General features: G+C 33.0%; 1 protein-coding gene across 1 annotated transcript; it reads right to left on the bottom strand.

The window, feature by feature from the left end:
* Positions 1-426: 426 nt before the first annotated feature.
* On the bottom strand, positions 427-7,523 carry LOC136227780 (chaperone protein ClpC, chloroplastic). Its single transcript, XM_066016533.1, has 10 exons — positions 7,322-7,523; positions 5,847-6,430; positions 5,217-5,332; positions 4,977-5,099; positions 4,679-4,864; positions 3,874-4,089; positions 3,336-3,553; positions 2,390-2,465; positions 2,217-2,306; positions 427-1,973 (listed from the first exon to the last, which is right to left on the bottom strand). Exons 2-10 carry the CDS (start codon positions 6,412-6,414, stop codon positions 792-794), a joined length of 2,775 nt encoding a protein of 924 aa, XP_065872605.1. The 5' UTR covers positions 6,415-6,430; positions 7,322-7,523; the 3' UTR covers positions 427-791.
* Positions 7,524-20,141: the final 12,618 nt, after the last annotated feature.

The following is a 20,141-nucleotide window of genomic DNA, read 5'->3' as shown; positions in this document are numbered from 1 at the left end:
ATTCATCACCATCCAATGGTAGAAAAAACAAAGTAAGACTTACTTTGTTAAAAACAAAGTAAGCATAGCCTAACCCTAGAAGATTTATTTGTTCCTGTAGTTAGTTAGCATTTATCAGATGGGTGTTGCAAGAGGACTTGATTTCTTATGTATTCAAGAGGGATAAAAAAAACAAAATGGTTATGGTTATGTAGGTCGCTTGATCCATTTTTAACCAGTGAAATTTTAGATGAATCAAATTTTAAGAATGTTAGTCGCTTGATCCATTTTAACCAGTGTACATGAAAGTGGAGTTTTGGATATATGAAATTGAATTATTTACACGCCATCTTGTTTTCTCCACAAGTTACATAACATTATAAGGTTCATGTGCAATGAAAAAGACCATTCGAAACATCGAAACATTATCTGATGAAAAAGTATATATGAAGTAGAAAAGGACGATAATAATTGCAATAGTCTAAATCACAATTTCTTGATACATGAAAAAAGGCGAGCAAGTGTAAAGTAAATTCTACATTACTACATCTGTGATTATTATGAAAAGCCAATCCAAATACCAAAGTTCCACTTCCTGCCATCTATCAATCATTGCTACTGGTGATTATGATATTACAGCATTCCATCAAGCCCCAGCCAAAGCCAAAATTATAAATCAAACGCCGCCGACGACACCATGTAGTCATTTCAACAAAATAGACTACTGCTACATTGCCAATTTATATGTTAAAACCATGCATGCAATACAAGCAACAAGCGGGCAAATACTGCTGAATATGAAGGCTTAAGGCCTACACAATAGACAACACGTCTGGCATGGCCTCTGGAGATCCGCTGCTTCCATTGAGCACAATAACATTACCATCAGAATCCACATCCACGATTACAGAGTCGCCCTCCTTGATCTCCCCAGCAAGCATTTTCTCAGCCATACTGTCCTCCAGCAGTCTCATAATTGCTCTTCTCAATGGCCTTGCACCATAGCTTGGGTTATAACCTTCATCAACCACCCTTTCTCTAAATCTCTCTGTCACTTGAAGTTCTATTTCTTTACCCTTTAGCCGGTCAAATACTTCCTTCAACATTATATCAGCTATATCCTTAACCTCCAGTTTAGTGAGCTGACGGAAAACAATCATCTCATCCAACCTATTTAAGAATTCTGGCCTGAAGTATTGCTTCAACTCCTCTGTCACCAAGCTCTTGATACGGTTATAACTGCTATCTTTCTCATCATAATCAAGGTCGAATCCTATTCTCCGTCCTCCTTTCTCAATAACGCTGCTTCCGACATTTGAAGTCATAATCAGAAGTGTATTCTTGAAGTCTACTGTTCTACCCTTGCTGTCCGTCAACCTTCCATCTTCAAGAATCTGAAGCATCATGTTGAAGACATCAGGATGGGCCTTCTCAATCTCATCAAACAGCACTACAGTGTATGGTCGACGCCGAACGGCCTCTGTCAACTGACCACCCTCTGTATAACCAACATAACCTGGTGGTGAACCAATCAACTTGGAAACGGTGTGTCTTTCCATGAACTCACTCATGTCAAGTCTGATCATGGCTTCTTCAGAACCAAAGTAGTAGGCAGCCAGTGCTTTTGCCAGTTCAGACTTCCCAACACCAGTTGGACCAGAAAATATGAAGCTGGCAATTGGACGATTGGGATTCTTTAGTCCAACACGGGCACGTCGAATAGCACGACTGATCGCTTTAACAGCCTCATCCTGACCAATGACTCTTTTGTGCAAGGTCTCTTCCATCTTCAGGAGACGATCAGATTCATCAGTGGATACTTTCTCAACAGGAATGCCAGTCCAAGAAGACACGATGTGCTGAATGTCTGATTCGTGAACCATAGGACCCTCATCCCCTGCCTCAGTCTCAGCCTTGCTCATCTCCTTGCCTTTTTCCACAATAGCAGCAATCTGTGCCCTTAGATCCATTTCACGATCTCGTAATTCCCCAGCCTGTTCAGGAGTTAATGTACTATAAATTTGTTGAATGTTTGATAAACCCACAAAAAAGAATCAAAATTTTAGGAATTATTTTTACTGCTCAAACTGTAACTTCCAGTTATTTTAACAAATTTCGTGCATTGAATCTTTGAAATCCTAGTGTCCTGGATTTTTAAATTTTTTACCCATGTGCACCCTTTTCACAGAAATAAATTTGTAGTCCTGGAGAATACATTAAATACGCAGAAACTGTACCTTTTCGAAGTCTTGGCTACGGACAGCTTCATCCTTCTCCTTTGTTATCTGCCTGACCTCTTTCTCAAGCTCCCTAGCTTCCTCTGGGACCTGTAAAACACCTTGACCAATAAAGATCTTGCATAAAGTAAGACTGGGGGTGATTGGATAAATTTAGTGCAAAGAACTCATACCTGAGCATGACGAAGGCGAACCCGAGAACCAGCTTCATCAATCAAGTCTATTGCCTTGTCAGGCAGAAAACGGTCACTAAATACAAGTAAAAAACAGATTATTAGAAAATATTACAAAAAAAAGTATCATATCAGAGATATGCCATACATGTAAAACGAAAACATCTTCGAGGTAGAGGAGCAAGGTTATTAAGTAGAGCCCTTCTAGGACATACAACACTGAGTAATAGATATTTTTCCCATAAGATCCAATAAGCACACATCATAGACATACTCACACTTTCTCATAACCTTTGCAGGGGCACAGAAACAAAAAGTAAAACTTAAACTGTAAGGAATATTATACATTGAAGCATTCTAGAATAAAATTGTAATTGACAGCAGGATTTGTCCAAACACAACTCAGAAACGATGTATAAAAGAAAGGTTGACATCATACCATCAAAAATTTTAACCTGCACTATATACGTAGTCTATATTTTTTTTCGTAAATTAGTAATTAGCTAGATTGCTTACGATTTCAACCAATGACCAAGCAGTTCAGACTGGACGAAAACATATTAATTGTCAGTCTTCGAAACAGAGAAGTTTTAGCTACAGATTGGTCAATGCATGCTAATAAATTTCGCAGCTAATGCTTTTACAATGACAAAATACCAATAATTTAACAAGTGGTACGGTTTAACAAGGAACGTAGATAAAATCATTCTAGAAGATAAAGTGACTAATAAGCAATCAAATTCTGAAAACAAGGACTGCTTTCCAATGCATACACAGAGTTAACTGTAAAAATATTGTATTGCTTACTAAACACACATTATCTTGTTTACAGATACATGAGCAATTATTCTTGTCTGGTATTGATTATTTAAAGCACCAGATACACAAACACTGCACAGATTCAAGTACAGAGTGCAATTGACAAAACAAAATACGTACTACAAACCTGATGTACTGATATGACAACCGTGCAGCAGCTACTAGTGAATCATCTGTGTAACGGAGCTTGTGGTGGATCTCATAACGTTCACGAAGCCCTTTCAGAATCTGAATTGTCTCATCAACAGTTGGTTCAGGGACTTTAACTGGCTGGAATCGTCTTTCTAAAGCCGGATCCTTCTCAATGTGCTTTCTGTACTCATCCAGTGTTGTAGCTCCAATACACTGCAGAAGTTAAGATACATATGGATTTTTTTAAACAATTCCAAGCCAACTTGACCGCACATGTTTGAAAGGAACTAAGGATGCATATGGTGGTAAGTGGTTTATTAATTGCATATTCTAATGACATGGAAGTAAAAAAAGAAAATTCAATCTGTAATTGTCAGGCAGCCAAAAAGATGATAGTCACATAAAGGCTACTCAATAGCCAAGGAAAAATGAGCTGTGATAGTTTCTATACAGCAACTGGAAAAAAAGTAGAATAAAATAAAGAGATTCAAGTTCAAATTCAAACTAGTTGAAAGCATAAGCATGAAATTTACCTGCAATTCACCTCTTGCAAGAGCTGGTTTCAAGATGTTAGCAGCATCAATTGCACCTTCTGCTGCTCCAGCTCCAATTAAGGTATGCACCTCATCGATAAAAAGAATGATTTCATCACTTTGTTTGATTTCTTCCATAAGCTTCTTTAATCTTTCTTCGAACTCTCCACGATACTTGGTCCCAGCAACTAGAAGACCCATATCCAGAGTGATCACCTGCATCACAAAACACAGATAAATACATGTATAAAGCACTTCCATGTTTTTGTTATAACGACATAATAAAGCCAGGTTCTAAAGTCTGTTGACACAGGGTTATGAATCTTCCCGTCAACGCAATCAGGATACTTATGTCAAGCATGTAGACCAACAGTATGAATGACAAAGCATACAATCATTTATAAATCTCAATCTATCAAGACAAATGCATGTAATATTCCTCATAAATCAGAATAATAATTTTAGAAATTTCAATGTAGATGAGCATTAGATTATCAACATTCCACAATTGAATTTTCAAACAGAGAATAGCACACTCTTGTGCTAGCATAAAGAGATAGAAAACAATTTGGCCCAAAGGTGAATGTTCTGAATAATCGTTCTAAAAAGTTTAGATGTATAATAACAGTAACCTTCCACGTTGAAATTTTAAAACAGAAAATCAAGCAACTATATCCACCCTCATCTGCTAATCTGCCAAGTCCCATGAAATAATAATTTCAGGAGACGATAAAAAAAAAATGATGAGTGTGAAAATAGTAAAGCAGCACAAACATGCTTTGCACTTAGATATGTCAATATTCACCTTCTTTCGCTCAATTGTTTCAGGAACATCACCGGTTGCTATACGTTGAGCAAGACCTTCGGCAATTGCTGTTTTCCCTACCCCGGGTTCTCCAATAAGACAAGGATTGTTTTTAGTTCTTCGGCCCAAGATTTGGATGACACGTTCTATTTGTGGTTGTCTTCCAACAACTGGATCCAGTTTACCCTGAAAAGATGAGAATTTTAATTTACATACCATTTGCTCACCTCCAGTCTAGTGCAGATGTAGAATTAGATCATAGTATGTGATAGCTAGGGAATCCTTAACATTTGTTTACCTCCTCTGCTAATTTAGTCAAATTTGTTCCATACTCTTCAAGTGTAGGCATCTTATTGCTGCCACCCCCTGGCCCAACAGGAGCAGGAATATTTTCTGTACTTTCTCCCACCATCCTAATAACCTGATTACCACAATAAAACCATATTCCAATTATTTTCCAATATTGCACAATCAATCATAGAATAATAATATTGGGAAGAAAATAAGGATTATACTAGTCCACAGGTACAATACTTACCTGTGTGCGGATGTTGCTAGGGTCAGCACCTAAATTCTCAAGAACACGGGCTGCTACACCTTCACCTTCACGAAGCAACCCAAGAAGCAAATGCTCTGATCCTATATAGTTGTGACCTGAAAGATTCATGGAAAGGAGTTAGATTTTCCATTATGGTAAACAGCCTAGAAAAAGAAGGCTGAAAGTAGATGTATGGATATATATCATTTGGTAAGCACACATTTAACAGAATTTTTACCAGTGCATATATTAACTGAAACAATTAACGAAATAGATTGAAAAAACGTCCTTGATGGTCAAGATTCAATCAACTCAGCAAAAAAATGCACAAACAAGAATACAAGATTAAAGGAAAGTTTTCAATCCAATAAATATTACTATGAGAATGGCCTTATATGCCTATATTTAACTACTACATCTACTTTAACGGAAAATATGATTTCATTTGAGCTACTATTACTAACCCTTTTACATTTTTGTTCCCATGAAACCTCGAAAGGTTTTCAACTAAGAGGCAAAGAGTATATTACTGCCAAAATCCTACTTTGCAAAGGAAAAAGCAGTAGAGATTTTTTAGACAAAGTTTTAAAGGCCAGGTCAGATAAAGAGAAACAAAGAAAAGAACCATACCAAGTTGGCGGGCTTCCTCCAATGAGAGTTCCAACACACGCTTTGCCCGAGGAGTAAATGGAATTTCTACGGCAACAAAACCACTACCTCTCCCTATAATTTTCTCCACTTCAACGCGTGCATCCTTAAGATTGATTCCCATGGATTTAAGCACCTTCGCAGCAATTCCAGTTCCTTCACCAATAAGACCCAACAGAATCTGCTCTGTGCCAACAAAATTATGGCCAAGACGCCTTGCTTCCTCTTGGGCAAGCATAATTACTTTAATTGCCTTTTCTGTGAAGCGTTCAAACATAGCCCTAGGTACGAATCGCTTAGCCTTTTGTTGCCTACGTGACATAGAGAATGCAACCCTGGAATGGAAATCTTGCCCTGACCTTAGCAGTGAATCTAAGCAGTTTGCACTTCGCAGACCTGAGAACCCTCTCATAGTCAATGTGGTTGGATGCGAACTACACATCATTTTGGCAGCAGACTTTCTTGAAGTTTCCAATTCTTGAGATTGGCCATTCTTTAGACCATGAGCTAAGGCAGGAATATTAGTTGAATGAACTAGAAGCCTCGCCATCTAATGCCAAATCAACCTACATTCATGATACCGTATATCAGCAAAAGTACTAAATGTAGAAAGAGAAGAAGAAAAGAAAAGCCATATAATTGACATTGAAAATCACAATTGAGTTGATAGCTAAATTATGAACTACAAACAACCAGTTGAATTACAGGAAAAGAAGACTATTGGAATGTGAAGCAAAATAGAAAATGAACTCTTTTTCAGTAATGGCATTACAAAAAGAAGGAAATGGTCTTTGCCTAATTTGTAGTTTAACGAGAAGATCGCAACTCTTCAATAATGAGAAGCAGAACAAAGACAGGTTATAGCATCATTTATCAGTTTCTGTCTGTGCATTATCTTCTCTGATTGACAGGAAAACTACCCATCAACTCTATAAACAATGTGCGTTTACTTCCAAGTAAGAATAGAAATATATTCTTCATAGTTAAAAGTAAATACTGAGGATGCAACTTCTGATCAAACAACCTATTAAATATTACATGAGCATACCTCACAAGAAAATTCACCAGAAACGACATACAGCACGAATTAATAATACGCATCCAACAAATATTGTCAATGAGCTAAACATGCTTTCATTTATTTTCACGCACTCGGACATCATAGCCCCTGGCTAAATTAGTTTCAGAAACTCCAAATTCACTAATAAACCGACTTAATCGAAGTTCAACAACATAACAAACCGGCGCAAAAACCACGAATTAATGGCCATGTGACAGAATCTACCAATAAACATGCAGTTACACTAAAATAGAGAACGAAACAGAAATCCCAATTAAAAAACAGATAGCAGCGAAGATTGAAAGCAGAATAAATCAATAAAACCCCAAATTTAGCAAAATTAAGATATCAACCAACAGTAGGTCAAAAACCCTAAATGAGAATCAGATAAACTCACCTAAAATTGAAGAAACGAAGTAGAAATTCGAAGAGAAAAACAGAGACAAAGATATAGATAGAGCTAAAGGGTCTTTCTTTTTTCCTTTCCCCTTTTCGTTTGGAGAATATGAGAGACCCTCTTTAATGGTCGGCCGAGAAGGAAGGATAGATATATAGATGTGGTTTACAATAGTAGAAGGTGTTCTTTTCTTTACCCTTCTCTCAATTGCCTTCTAGATTTTATTTTATACATCCATTTTAGTCCACTCTGTCTGTATTCCTATCGTATACTCCATCAACCTCGATAAATTACACCTATAACCCCTTAACTTTACCTTTATTTTCTTTCTTGCCCTTTCTTTTCAAAATAGGACTAAAAATCTATTAAACCTTTAACCATTCCAATAGGATATAATCCTCGATTATAGAGTTCGTGATCATTAGGTCATCTCCAACCCTCACTAAATGAGGGTTGGAGTTGCCAATTTAACGATGGTTAGCTCTCTAATTCTAACCACCGTTAAATCTCCACACCTATTAGAGTGGAGAGCCACTTCAACCATTTTTAGTTGAAGTTGGGTTTCCACCAAATCAATGAAAACATTATTTAATTATTTTTTTATAAAATTTATTTAAATTTTGTAATATATTTTTTTTATGAAAATTGATATTTTGTAATATATATAAATGTAATTTAGGTTTATTTTTTAAGATTTTGTAGTTAAATGTTATTAAAAATTATATTATATAGTATATATTTTTTATAAATTAATGTATATTTTAGACAAAATTGTAAATGATTAAATTGAATAATATATTTAGAAATAATATAGTAAAACTAACGATAATTAAGATAACGTTCAATTTGAAATAACATTAATTAAGCTAACACTACAAACACATAATTTAAAACAACAATAATAATAGTAAGCTAAACACGACACGATTAAAACAAAACGACATGACTACTGGAAGATGTTATAACAATAATACTAGAGACACATTTTAAATAAAATAACAACATGACTGTTGAAATAATAAGGTCATGTTCTTTGTTACTTAATTTCAGTATCAATCAGTTCAATTCATTTGAGTATCATTCAGTTCAGTAACTTATCATTACTTATTATAATTATAATTATTTTTTTATAATTATTTATTATTATTATTATTATTATTATTATTACTATTATAACCATTATTGTTTTTATAAGCTTTTTATTTTATTTATTGCTATTTTTAAAAGATTATATTATTGATTCAAAAAAAATTATATTATTATTTCAGTTTTACTAATTCAGTTCAGTAGCATTTAATTCAGTTTAGTTCAATTTTTTCAGTCAAAAAGAACAAAGTCTAACATATTCCATGAAAAAATTATAATCTGGTAACTCATGGCTTGGTGATTGAAGATTGTTCAAATAACTAAAGTTGTTCATTATCTTCGTTCTATTTTAAACTTTTGCAATATTAATTTTGGCTTATAAAATTTTTTAACTATATTTAATTATTTAAATAAATTTAAATAATTATTATTTAAAAAAAATAAAAACATTGTTATGGTACTTTTTTATTATTATTAATTAGCTCTCGAAATAATTAGTATTATAGATTATTTATAATGATAATAATAATAATAATATATGTAAAAACAATGAAATATTAATAAAAGTGTTACGTAGAATTGAATAAAGTATAGAATATTCTTTTGGAAAAAGCATAATTAAGCCTTTGAACTTTGACTGTTTTAAAGATTAAGCCCCTGATCATTTATTTTTCCACATTAAGCCTTTGATCATTGATTCTATTATGGATTATGTCTTTAATTAACTTTTTCGTCGAGTTTGGACTGCATACATCACTAGGACGATTCGGCTTGTTGACATGGACAAATAAAAATAAAGAATTCCTTGATTATGAAATTAAAGAAATTAATTTTCAGTATATTCTTCCAAACTCGATTTTCTCCTATCCCATTTTGTGATTTTCAACATTAGAATCACCAAATGGATCTTCTCATCTCCTAAACTCGACGGAAAAGTTAAATAAGGGTCAAATCCATAACAAAATCAATGATCAATGGCTCAATGTGGAAAATTAATTGACCAGAGGTTTGATCCTTAAAACATATAAAGTTCAGGGACTTAAATTATGCTTTTTGTCTATTCTTTTTTATGTAATAAATGGTGTAATGGGTTGGAGAAAAAATAGGATTTGACGCAGAGAAAATAGAAAATGGAGATAGAGATAGCGTAATGGATTGCAGAAGGCCTCAATGGTCATTTTAAGATTGCTAATGTTGATAAGAGACTTTTATATTTGCAAAAGAGTGGAGATAGAGATAGCGTAATGGATTGCAGAAGGCCTCAATGGTCATTTTAAGATTGCTAATGTTGATAAGAGACTTTTATATTTGCAAAAGAGTAAAATTCAAAAACTTCTTTTATGGTGCGTTTGGATAGGGATATGGATAAAAGATTGAGATAAGGATAAAAATAAGATAGAATAACTTATTATCTCATGTTTAGTATGTAGGATAAGGATAAAATAATTCATTTTACTATATTACCCCTATCCAAATTTAAATAGACTCCTATATTGTTATAGTCTCAATTTGGAATGAAATTAATTAAATTTAATCTATCATCTTAAGTGTATTTTTTTGAAGCAATCATTTTAAACACGCACACACACACACACATGTGTGTGTGTGTGCGTGTTTAAGATGATTGCTTCAAAAAAATACATTTAAGATGATAGATTAAATTTAATTAATTTTATTCCAAATTGATACTACACTAATATACTAATATACGGACAAACTGAAGTTTTTAAAAGTTCAAAAATTAAAATTAACTTGAAAATATTTGGAACACTCTACTAAATTTTTAAAACACAACAAATAGAATAAATAATAAAATTGAAAGAACAAATTAGAATTTTCCATCTAAATAAGTTATCCTCATATCTTATACCACCCCTCTCTAGGTATAACTTTAGTGGGATAAAAGGTTTATCCCTTGTGTCTCACCCTTCTATCTCTCAAACAAACACAAAATAAGTTATCTCGTTTTTTAATCCTTATCTCACCTCCTATATCCCCTCTAACAAACATCCCGTTAAAATTTACTAGCTCTAAAGAAAGTAAAAGGAAAAATTGAAGGGGTGCGGATCAAATTTGACATCAACATTCTCTTAAAATGTAGCTAACGTATAAAATAAAATCATTTTATTCCTAAGGTTTTCAATCAAGATCAATTTTAATCTTGCGATTCCAAAAATTTTAAAAAATGGTTTGACTATAATTCAACTGTCACATTCGGAACTTCCAAACATTAATTATATCTAAGATATCCAATGCGTTTTTATCACAGTTAAACAAAAAAAATTATTAAAATGCTAATAACTGTATAATTGTGTCTACTACATACAAGTTAATTACAATTATTTATTAAAATATTAAAAATATTTACGATATTATTAATGTAGTTATAAAATTTAATAAAATAATATATAAAACTATTTTAATTTATCAATAAATTTATTTAAAATATCCGATATTATAATCAAATAACTATCAAATTAATTTGTTAAATTTTATAATAATGTTACTTTTAACATTTTATATGATAGGGTAAATTTGCACATAAAAAAGTAAAAGGTTTTACAAGTTGAAATAGGGATGTAATTTACCCCATTAACCTTTATGGACCTTCCCCTTCACCTAACTGGCTAAAAACACAGCTTCTTTCTGATTTCCAATCTCAATGGCGGCTATACACCGTCAGATCTTATGAACATTACACGTGGCTTGTTGATGAGAATATAAAAGTGGGTATGGTCCGCAGCCGTATCTGTGGGTCAAGGTAACTTGGATAACCTGTTTTGCCCCTAGATATTTTTTATATTTGCCTAATTTGCCCCCTTCTACGTCCTTGTAGAATAGTCGTGCACGAGACCATAAACTACTTGATATTTTTTAAGGTTTAATAGATATTTAATTTACTCTTTCAATAAAAACTAGATATTTAATTTACTTGCAATTTTTTCTTAAACATTATGAATTATTTACGTCGACATTTTTCTAGTGGATGTAATTAATTCTATGTTCTTGACATCACAAATTATAATTTAGATTTATTTACGTATTTATTTTTTTATTAATTTACCTAGACAAATAAATATAAGATAATTACAAAAATAAATCTTATTAAGTACAAAATTATATGGTTATTTTTGGTATAAAGTATTTAAAACCAACAACTTCTTGCAAGAGTTAGGGGCTTCTCTTCTTAAATAAAGTTTTAGATACTATTGGAGAAAAATTGTGATGAATGAAAGTAAATTAATACCAATAAATATCTTTCTTCGTGAATAGTTGTGTTCGTTTGTAAATAATCATTTTCGTTCGTAAACCGTCGTATTCGTTCATGAACAGACATATTAGAAAAATTCACTGGTGTGAATTTTAAAACTTAAAGAAAATATGTTTTATTGGGAGATGATGATATGATGTGAAAATTCCATGTTTGACAATCTCATGCGTATGGGTTGATTTCCATTAAAAATGTAAAATATCACAAATTGAAAAATATGATCAATGATATTATCTAGCTAAGCTAGATGCTGGTAGGTAAACATTAGTTGGGTAGAAGATATAATTTACGAAAGTCACTGAAAATATAGAAGTCAAATCGCTACGAGTACGTCACAATGATGACAAATAAGCGAAAATATCATATCTATTGAAGAAGTCAAGCCATGAAAGGTTTCAAACAGACGTGAAGGGAAAATTGGTGAACATGCAATATAAAAAGCTTATAAATGATGAGGTGTGGGTAGAAAAGTTTTCGTACGATAACATCATTAGTCAATTGATCTCGACGAGTATAAGCTCTATTGATTTTGTAAGATCAAAGGATAGTACCGCAGATCAGCTAACCTAAAGGTTAAACTGAGATCAAATTGAAAAGACATTGAAATGAATGAGACTCAACCCCATTAAATTTAAGGTGTTATATGTGAAGGAAAATCCTACCTTGTTGACTAGAGATCTCATGATCTAAATTCAAATGGGCAACCTAATTGCATAAACCTTGTGTGGTCACTATAGAGGTTCAACCCTAGCACATTCCTATGATATAAACATTGATATAAAGATGATAAAAGGTTAAGCTATGATTTTAATGATACACTATGCATCAGACTTACAGAGCAAATAAATCACTTATGTAAGAGTGAAGTAGGGTCCTTCAAAGGAGACTAATGGGGTTTAGTTCTCTAAGACTCTCGCAGAACCATGAGATGTTCATAACCATAACGATTATAACAATAAGAACCAAAAATCGTTTTATATTGATATTTGTGCGGGGTAATATCTATTCCAACAAACTTGGTTTGCTGTACTCGGGTTCTGTTCGAGGGTCTGTTCGTTTGCGTTCGTGATTCCACATATATACAAAGCTAGATAATCGCCCAAAAGGTAACATCTGAAGGATTTTAAATCATACCTTTCTATTTGCAATCTGTTTTTACTTCATTGTTGATTTTCTGTCATTATTGTGAAAAATGTAGAATTTTAAGATTTTGCGCATGGTGGTCGATCGCCCACATATGATAGTTGATCGGTTACTGACCTAGATACCCAGAATCTCTGCTTTAATATATTTTTTCAAGTTGAGTCTATAGTTTTCAGATTCGGTAAATTTATGTTTCAGTATATATTTTTAAATATTTAATTATTTAACATGTCTATAGTTTTCAGATTCGGTTAATTATTTAATTATTTTTTAAATATATATATACCTTTTAGTATTGGTTTAATACATCAGTTGCCGCCTTAATTTGTCCAAAATGGTTGATTATCCCCTGAACTTACAGGTTGTCTCATTAGCCTCCTAAAAGTGTCATGATTAAGTCCCTAGATCTATAAAAACACTATAAAAATGTATAAAACATAAAGTTAATTTGTTTTAAATACTTAATATCACGAGTTAGACCTTTATTTTTTAAGTTTTGAATTTTTTTACGGATTTAGACAAATTGCAATTTATATCACTTTAAACAAGTTCAGGGGGAAATGGATCAATGTAAGTAAGTTCAAAGGGCCAACATGTCACTTTAAACAAATTTAGGTGGCCAATAAGTTATTTTAAGCAAGTTGAGGGGGCTAACGAGAGACTATATAAGTTTATGAGGAAAAGTACAAAAATAAACCTTGTGGTTACACTCATTTTCGATTGCAGCCCTGTGGTTTAAAAGTTTGCAAAATGGTACCTTGAGGTTCATTCCGTTAGCAAACACATACCAAATTGACTAACGGTGTTAAAAGTCAAAAGGAAAAGAGTTAATTTGGTCCTTATATTTATTTATTTTATAAATTAAACCCTCTTATTATCTAATTATCACAAAAAAAACCCAAAATAAAAAATAAAAATCAATTACACCATCTTCTCCGTTTCTCTTTAAATTTTTTTATTTTTTTTTCTTCTTTCTCTCTCCTCTCTCTCTCCTCTATGATAATGTCTCTCTAAAATTATTGTTAGCAACAAGTTTAGGATCATCAAATCCCTCAGTACACGATTTTATATTCGACATTGCAGCACTAAGCATAGAACTCATCGTCTCTTTATCATGTTTCTCAAAAGCAGTCTCAGCATCACTAAAATCTGATAAAACACTTTGATAACTCGAAACACAATCATCAAGAGACGACACGGTATCGTCATCAGTTTCCGACGAAATCGCCAAGCTATCTGCATCAGAAATCGCCGAATTTGCTTCAGCAGCCGCGACTTTTATCACCAGCTGAAGAACAGAAGCTGTGTCTGCAACTCTCTTGCTGGAGAAAAGAGGGATAACAGAAGATTGACATAGCGATGAATAATCTGTTGCGGCGCAAGTTTTTTTAATTTCTTCCATTTTTTCGATTCCTGGTGCTTCAATTGGAGGATGAGTCTTTAATACTTCTTTGAAGTCTTTCATTGCGGGATTTGGTGCCGGTGATGTTGCCGAAGTACTTGGTTCCATTGCCGGAGTTTCGGCGACAAGAACACCTCGTCTTGGTGATGAAATTGGTACATAGTTGAGAAGGAGAGGGATTAAGATGATGAATTGCACAAGTTCCATGTTTTCTTCGTTTATGGTGTAGATTAGGAGAAGAAATTCATAAGAATGTGAAAAAAAGAAAGAAATTGGGGGAAAATTGTTTGATTTTAATAAAAATTATTGTGTATACGCGAACACTAACAATAATTTTAGAGAGAAATTATCACAGAGGAGAGAGAGAGGAGAGAGAAAGAAGAAAAAAAATAAAAAAATTTAAAGAGAAACGGAGAAGATGGTGTAATTGATTTTTATTTTTTATTTTGGGGTTTTTTGTGATAATTAGATAATAAGAGGGTTTAATTTATAAAATAAATAAATATAAGGACCAAATTAACTCTTTTTCCTTTGACTTTTAACACCATTAGTCAATTTGGTATGTGTTTGCTAACGGAATGAATCTCAATGTACCATTTTGCAAACTTTTAAACCACAGGGCTGCAATCGAAAATGAGTGTAACCACAATGTTTATTTTTGTACTTTTCCCTTATTTATTTTGTAGGCTACAAATGGATGACACGAATCTTGAAGATAATATCTTAGGAAAAAACATCATTAGACGTCTGATCTTTTATTTTTTGGTTTATTAAGCCATTTATTTTTTATTTGGATACATTAAGTCTCTGATCATTTATTTTTTTTGTCTCATTAAGCCCTTTATGACCTAAAAAAGTAATTTTGAACATAAAATTCGGTTAATTGACTGTTATACATTACACCTGCATTCGAAATTTGTAATTTTTCACTGTTTGAAAGCAGTTTTGGATATGTAATGTCGTTGTAGAAAAACTGTTAAAACCTTAATTCAAACTGTAAAAAATATTTTTTTATTAATTTCAAATACAGATGAAGTTAATAAAGTATTTTTAACAGAATTAGATGTTCATAACTTACTAATTTGGTCATAAAAGGCTTAATGCGACAAAAATAATAATTAGGGGCTTAATGTATCCAAATAAAAGATCAATGACTCAATGAATCAAAAAATGAAAGATCAAGGGCCTGATGATGCTTTTTGCTAATATCTTATTAGAAGAAAATAACACATAATAATTTAATTAATATTATATTTTCCTAACAGTATTATATGGTAAAAATTTAAATTACACTAGAGAAAATGGTATGTAGAATTTGAGTAATGATGAATGGGGATCTCCACAGGACCCGAATCCTCACGAGGATGATTTTTTCCAATTCGATCAATAGGGACGGGGATGGAGAGAGTAGTCATCATCTTATTCATCCCTATTTCCAACCCTAGTTGGAATCTGTTCATGAAGTTTTAGTTCTTTAGGATAGAGACACCGAAATTTTTTTAATTAAGCATCCATATATATTAGAATACTCCAATAAGTGAATCTTGGATCTATCAATATATATTATGTGATATCATTCAAATACAAGGATTTATATACGTGTTTTCATCAAAAACATGTGGTGCAAGGACAACATTTGGATCAAATCACGCCAAGACGAAATAACTGTCAACACACGTGGACTAATGAAGAAGACTTCTTATAGGATCCTAGAAACAGGTCCATAACCTTGCGTGGCAAATCAAGGAAGCTAATTTTCTTACATAACTCATTGTCTTTGTAGCAACGAACATCCACCACTCGGAGGTTGACACTTATCAATAGTACATTTTACCCAACTATCAAAATTACCCTTAGCACCTTATATATAAAACGCAGTGTCACACATCAAGGTAAACATAAAACATTCTCTACAGTTCATACTTAATTGTTCTATATTCATCTTTTTATACTTTACTAACTTTAGCATCATAGTGGAGTCCTTCATCCCCGACCTCTCTTTGATCCTCTTTTCTATCTTATATTGGACACGAGGAAAACTTTAGTTGATGTCAGAGCATCACAGTCAAATTTATTCGTATCAAATTGATGCGATCAGAGTGCATTAAACAAAACGCATCCATGACTCATCTTGAGAAATCAATGAACCCATCATCCTTGCAAAAAAAAACATCCAGGAGACCATAACCCCCATAGATGCTAGTGGAAACCCTTTAGGACTCCTTCAAATCACCCAAGGACAGAAAATATAGTTCGAGTTTGGAGCATTATCAGATTCAAACTTCAGAAACTCTTGTAAGCCTATCCTAAACTGCAGTGATCTCCTATCAGCCACCATCCATGATTTATCCATCTTGAACAAACATAAATCTATAATCAGTTTTATTCTAACTAATAACTAACATTGAATATTCCATAATTTTTTGTATACAAATAATCAACAATAAACACATACATTAACAAACAACAAATAAACCCAATATGTAAATATATCTACAAGACTATAAACTCATCATCAAAAGTACATGAAAGAATCATCTTTTATATCCAATACGAAAACCAGTATAAAAAAACCAGATAAACATTACAAATAAACAGATATACTAAAACGAGATAAAAACCCTTATTTCAGAATGAAGATAGCTAAAGTTAAGCAAACAAACTTCAAATTATATAATGACTATGCAATGGATGAGGTCACAACTAACATAGAGAGAGTATATTAATTTCAAAAACTTAACGTTTGAACAACGTAATGACTTAAATAAACCCTAATAAAAACCTTACCGAGATTATGACTTCACGAGGTCGAAGACGATTCACAAGATGTAGATGATAATATAGAAGACAAAGCTATGTTTAGGGTTTGCAGAGGTAAGCTCGAAGAAGAAGAAGATGAGTGAAAGAATGAGTTTATGTAGAAATGACCTTATATATCCCTTTCTTTTTTTAAGCACGCAAAACGAATATCACACTTTTTGCTCCCCCACGAAACTAATATTTGGTTGCCGCTTTTTTGATTTTCAGTTAACAATGACAGTCATTTATACGAAGTATTATCTGATGGTTAAGTAACTTTTCAATCAAAATCACGTTTTGTTAATATGACAGAAGAATGTCATTGTAACGTCACATGTGAATTGAGCGTGTTTTCAATTAAGCTTTCATATGATAGAATTTTAATATACTGTCATAAAAAAACAATCAGATGACACGAAAAAAAATGTCTGTCATATATCTTGTGTCATGTGATGTAAAGATAAATTTTCTTGCCTATCTACTCATAGGTAGGATGGCCCTAGACACGTGTCATGTGTTATATGGATATAGAAAATGATGGAAAAGGCGTATGTAAAGAGACCTGCACATCTTGTAGCAGTGACATCAATCTTAGGGAGTGTGCTGAGACATCTCACCTACCAGGAGAAAGGATCAGGTACTACACGAGAACATAATATCATATTAATAAAAGCGTCTAGTTTTTACTTTGGCTATTGTGTAATCGCTCTCACACGTATTGATGAAGCTCTAAATAACTTCGGAAGCCAAAGGGGGCGTCTAATATCATGCAAATATAAGGATTTATACACTTGTCTTTATGAAGAAGCACAAGAATGCGTGGTACAAGGAGAACCTTCAGATCAAACAATGTCGAGACGAAATAACCACCAAGACACGTGGACCAATAAAGAAAGCTCTGAAAGGATCCTAGAAACAAGTCTTTGATCTTATGTCGCGAATCAAGGAAAGTGATTTTCTTACAAACTATCATTGCATCAATGGACATCAACCACTCGGAGGTTGACACCTGCCCATAATAAAAGCTAGGCGTGCAATCTAATCGTCTACCAGAATTACCTTTAACATCTTATATAAATGGCAATGTCACGTAGTAAGGTACACACAAAACATTCTCTATAATTCATACTTAATTGTTTTGTTCTTATTTTCTTACACTCTGCCAACTTTAACATCGAATTGAAGCCGCTATTCCCCGACCCTCTTAAATCTTTTTTTTTGTCTTGCCATAGGTACGAAGAAACTCCAATTGACGTCAGAGCATCACAATCAGATCTATTTATATCATTACGTATGACGAAACAATTCTTGATAATCAATTAACAAGAATGATAAACTCATAAACTTCCATTAAACCAAAACCTAACTACAAATTCCTTTATATAGCCAAAAAAATATAATGAGTAGTAAAGGGAAAAGACCTATCTACCCTTTCTATTATTTTAAATCCTAAATAATCTTATTACCCCCCTCAAACTGGACTGTATATGGAATGTACACCCAGTTTGTTAAGTAAAACAGAAAAAGTCTTAATTGGTAATGGTTTGGTGAAGATGTCTGCAATCTGCTGTCTAGTAGAAATAGGAAGAGGTTTTATGATTTTTGCCAAAAATTTCTCTCGAACAAAATGGCAGTCCAAGTCTATGTGCTTGGTCCTTTCATGGAATGTAGAATTCTTGACAATGTGTAAAGCTGATGCATTGTCACAAAAAGAGGAATAGCCCTTGGATGAGGAATCTGTAAGGCTTGAAAAATGTACAGCAACCATTGTAGTTCACCCGTAGCTGCTGACATTGCGCGATATTCAGCTTCAGTGCTTGATTTGGAGACCGTAGCTTGCTTTTTGCTTTTCCAAATAATCAATGATTGTCCAAGAAAGACCGTGAATCCAATGATTGATCGTCTAGTGTCCAAGCAAGTAGCCCAATCTGCATCAGAATATGCTTGCAAAAATATGTCAAAATCTGAGGAATAAAATAAACCTTTTCCCGGATCCTTTTTTAAATAATGCAAGATTCTATTTGCTGCCTATTGATGTATATCAGTTGGTTTACTCAAAAATTGACTACGAGTGTGAACAACAAAGGTGATATCTGGTCTAGTATTAGTAAGGTAAATTAATCTTCCTATTAATCTTCTATAAGTAGTAGGATCTGCTAAAAGTGTGCCCCCTTCTTTTATTAATCTAAAAGTAGATTCCATAGGAGTAGAAGCAGGCTTAGCTGCTAATAAACCAGCATCATTCAAAAGATCAATAGTATATTTTCTTTGTGAAATATTGATACCATGTTTAGTCCTTGCAACTTCAAGACCCAACAAATACTTTAACTCACCAAGATCTTTTATTTTGAATTCAACATCCATTAAATGTCTAATGTTATTGATTTCTTCTAAATCTGTCCCTGTCAATATAATATCATCTACATAGATTAACAAAATAGATGACAAACCCCCTGTATGCTTGGTGAACAAAGAATGATCAGCCAATGATTGTTCATAACCATGATGAAAAAGAAAAGTGGACAAGCGAGCAAACCACTGTCTACTTGCTTGCTTAAGTCCATATAAAGATTTATTGAGCTTACAAACTAATCCAGGCTTTGGTAATTTTAATCCCTGAGGTGGAAGCATGTAAACCTCTTCATCTAAGTAACCATGCAGGAAAGCATTGTTAACATCGCATTGGTATAATTTCCATTGTTTTATTGCTGCTGTAGCAAGAACAAGCCTCACTATTGTTAATTTAACAACAGGGGAAAAAGTATCTATGTAATCTAATCCTTCTATTTGAGTATAGCCCTTTGCAACTAATCTAGCTTTATACCTTTCAAGAGTACCATCACTCTTCAATTTCACTTTGTAAACCCACAAACTCCCAACTGTTTGTTTTCCTTTAGGTAATTCTGTCAAAGTCCAAGTTTGATTACTATCTAATGCATCTAGTTCAGTTGCCATAGCATTCCTCCAACACTCATACTTTTCTGCCTCTCTATAATTTTTAGGTTCATCTATAATAGTAGCATTCATCACATAGTGTTTATAAGAGGGAGTTAATTTGCTATAATCAAGATACTGAGACAAAGGATACTTAACAGAACTTTCTGACTGAACTGAAGATT

Source organism: Euphorbia lathyris, chromosome 1 (genome assembly GCF_963576675.1).
Source record: "Euphorbia lathyris chromosome 1, ddEupLath1.1, whole genome shotgun sequence".
Classification (NCBI taxonomy): Eukaryota; Viridiplantae; Streptophyta; class Magnoliopsida; order Malpighiales; family Euphorbiaceae; genus Euphorbia; species Euphorbia lathyris.
Note: the sequence above shows the minus strand (reverse complement) of the source record. Positions and strands in the feature narration are given on the sequence as shown.

Excerpts from the sequence above, each read along its gene's own strand:
- LOC136227780 (XM_066016533.1), bottom strand. The coding sequence starts at position 6,414 with ATGGCGAGGCTTCTAGTTCATTCAACTAATATTCCTGCCTTAGCTCAT. Across the intron at positions 4,090-4,678 it reads AAACAATTGAGCGAAAGAAG|GTGATCACTCTGGATATGGG; the intron begins GTGAATATTGAC and ends TTTGTGATGCAG. Across the intron at positions 1,974-2,216 it reads GTAGCCAAGACTTCGAAAAG|GCTGGGGAATTACGAGATCG; the intron begins GTACAGTTTCTG and ends ACTCCTGAACAG.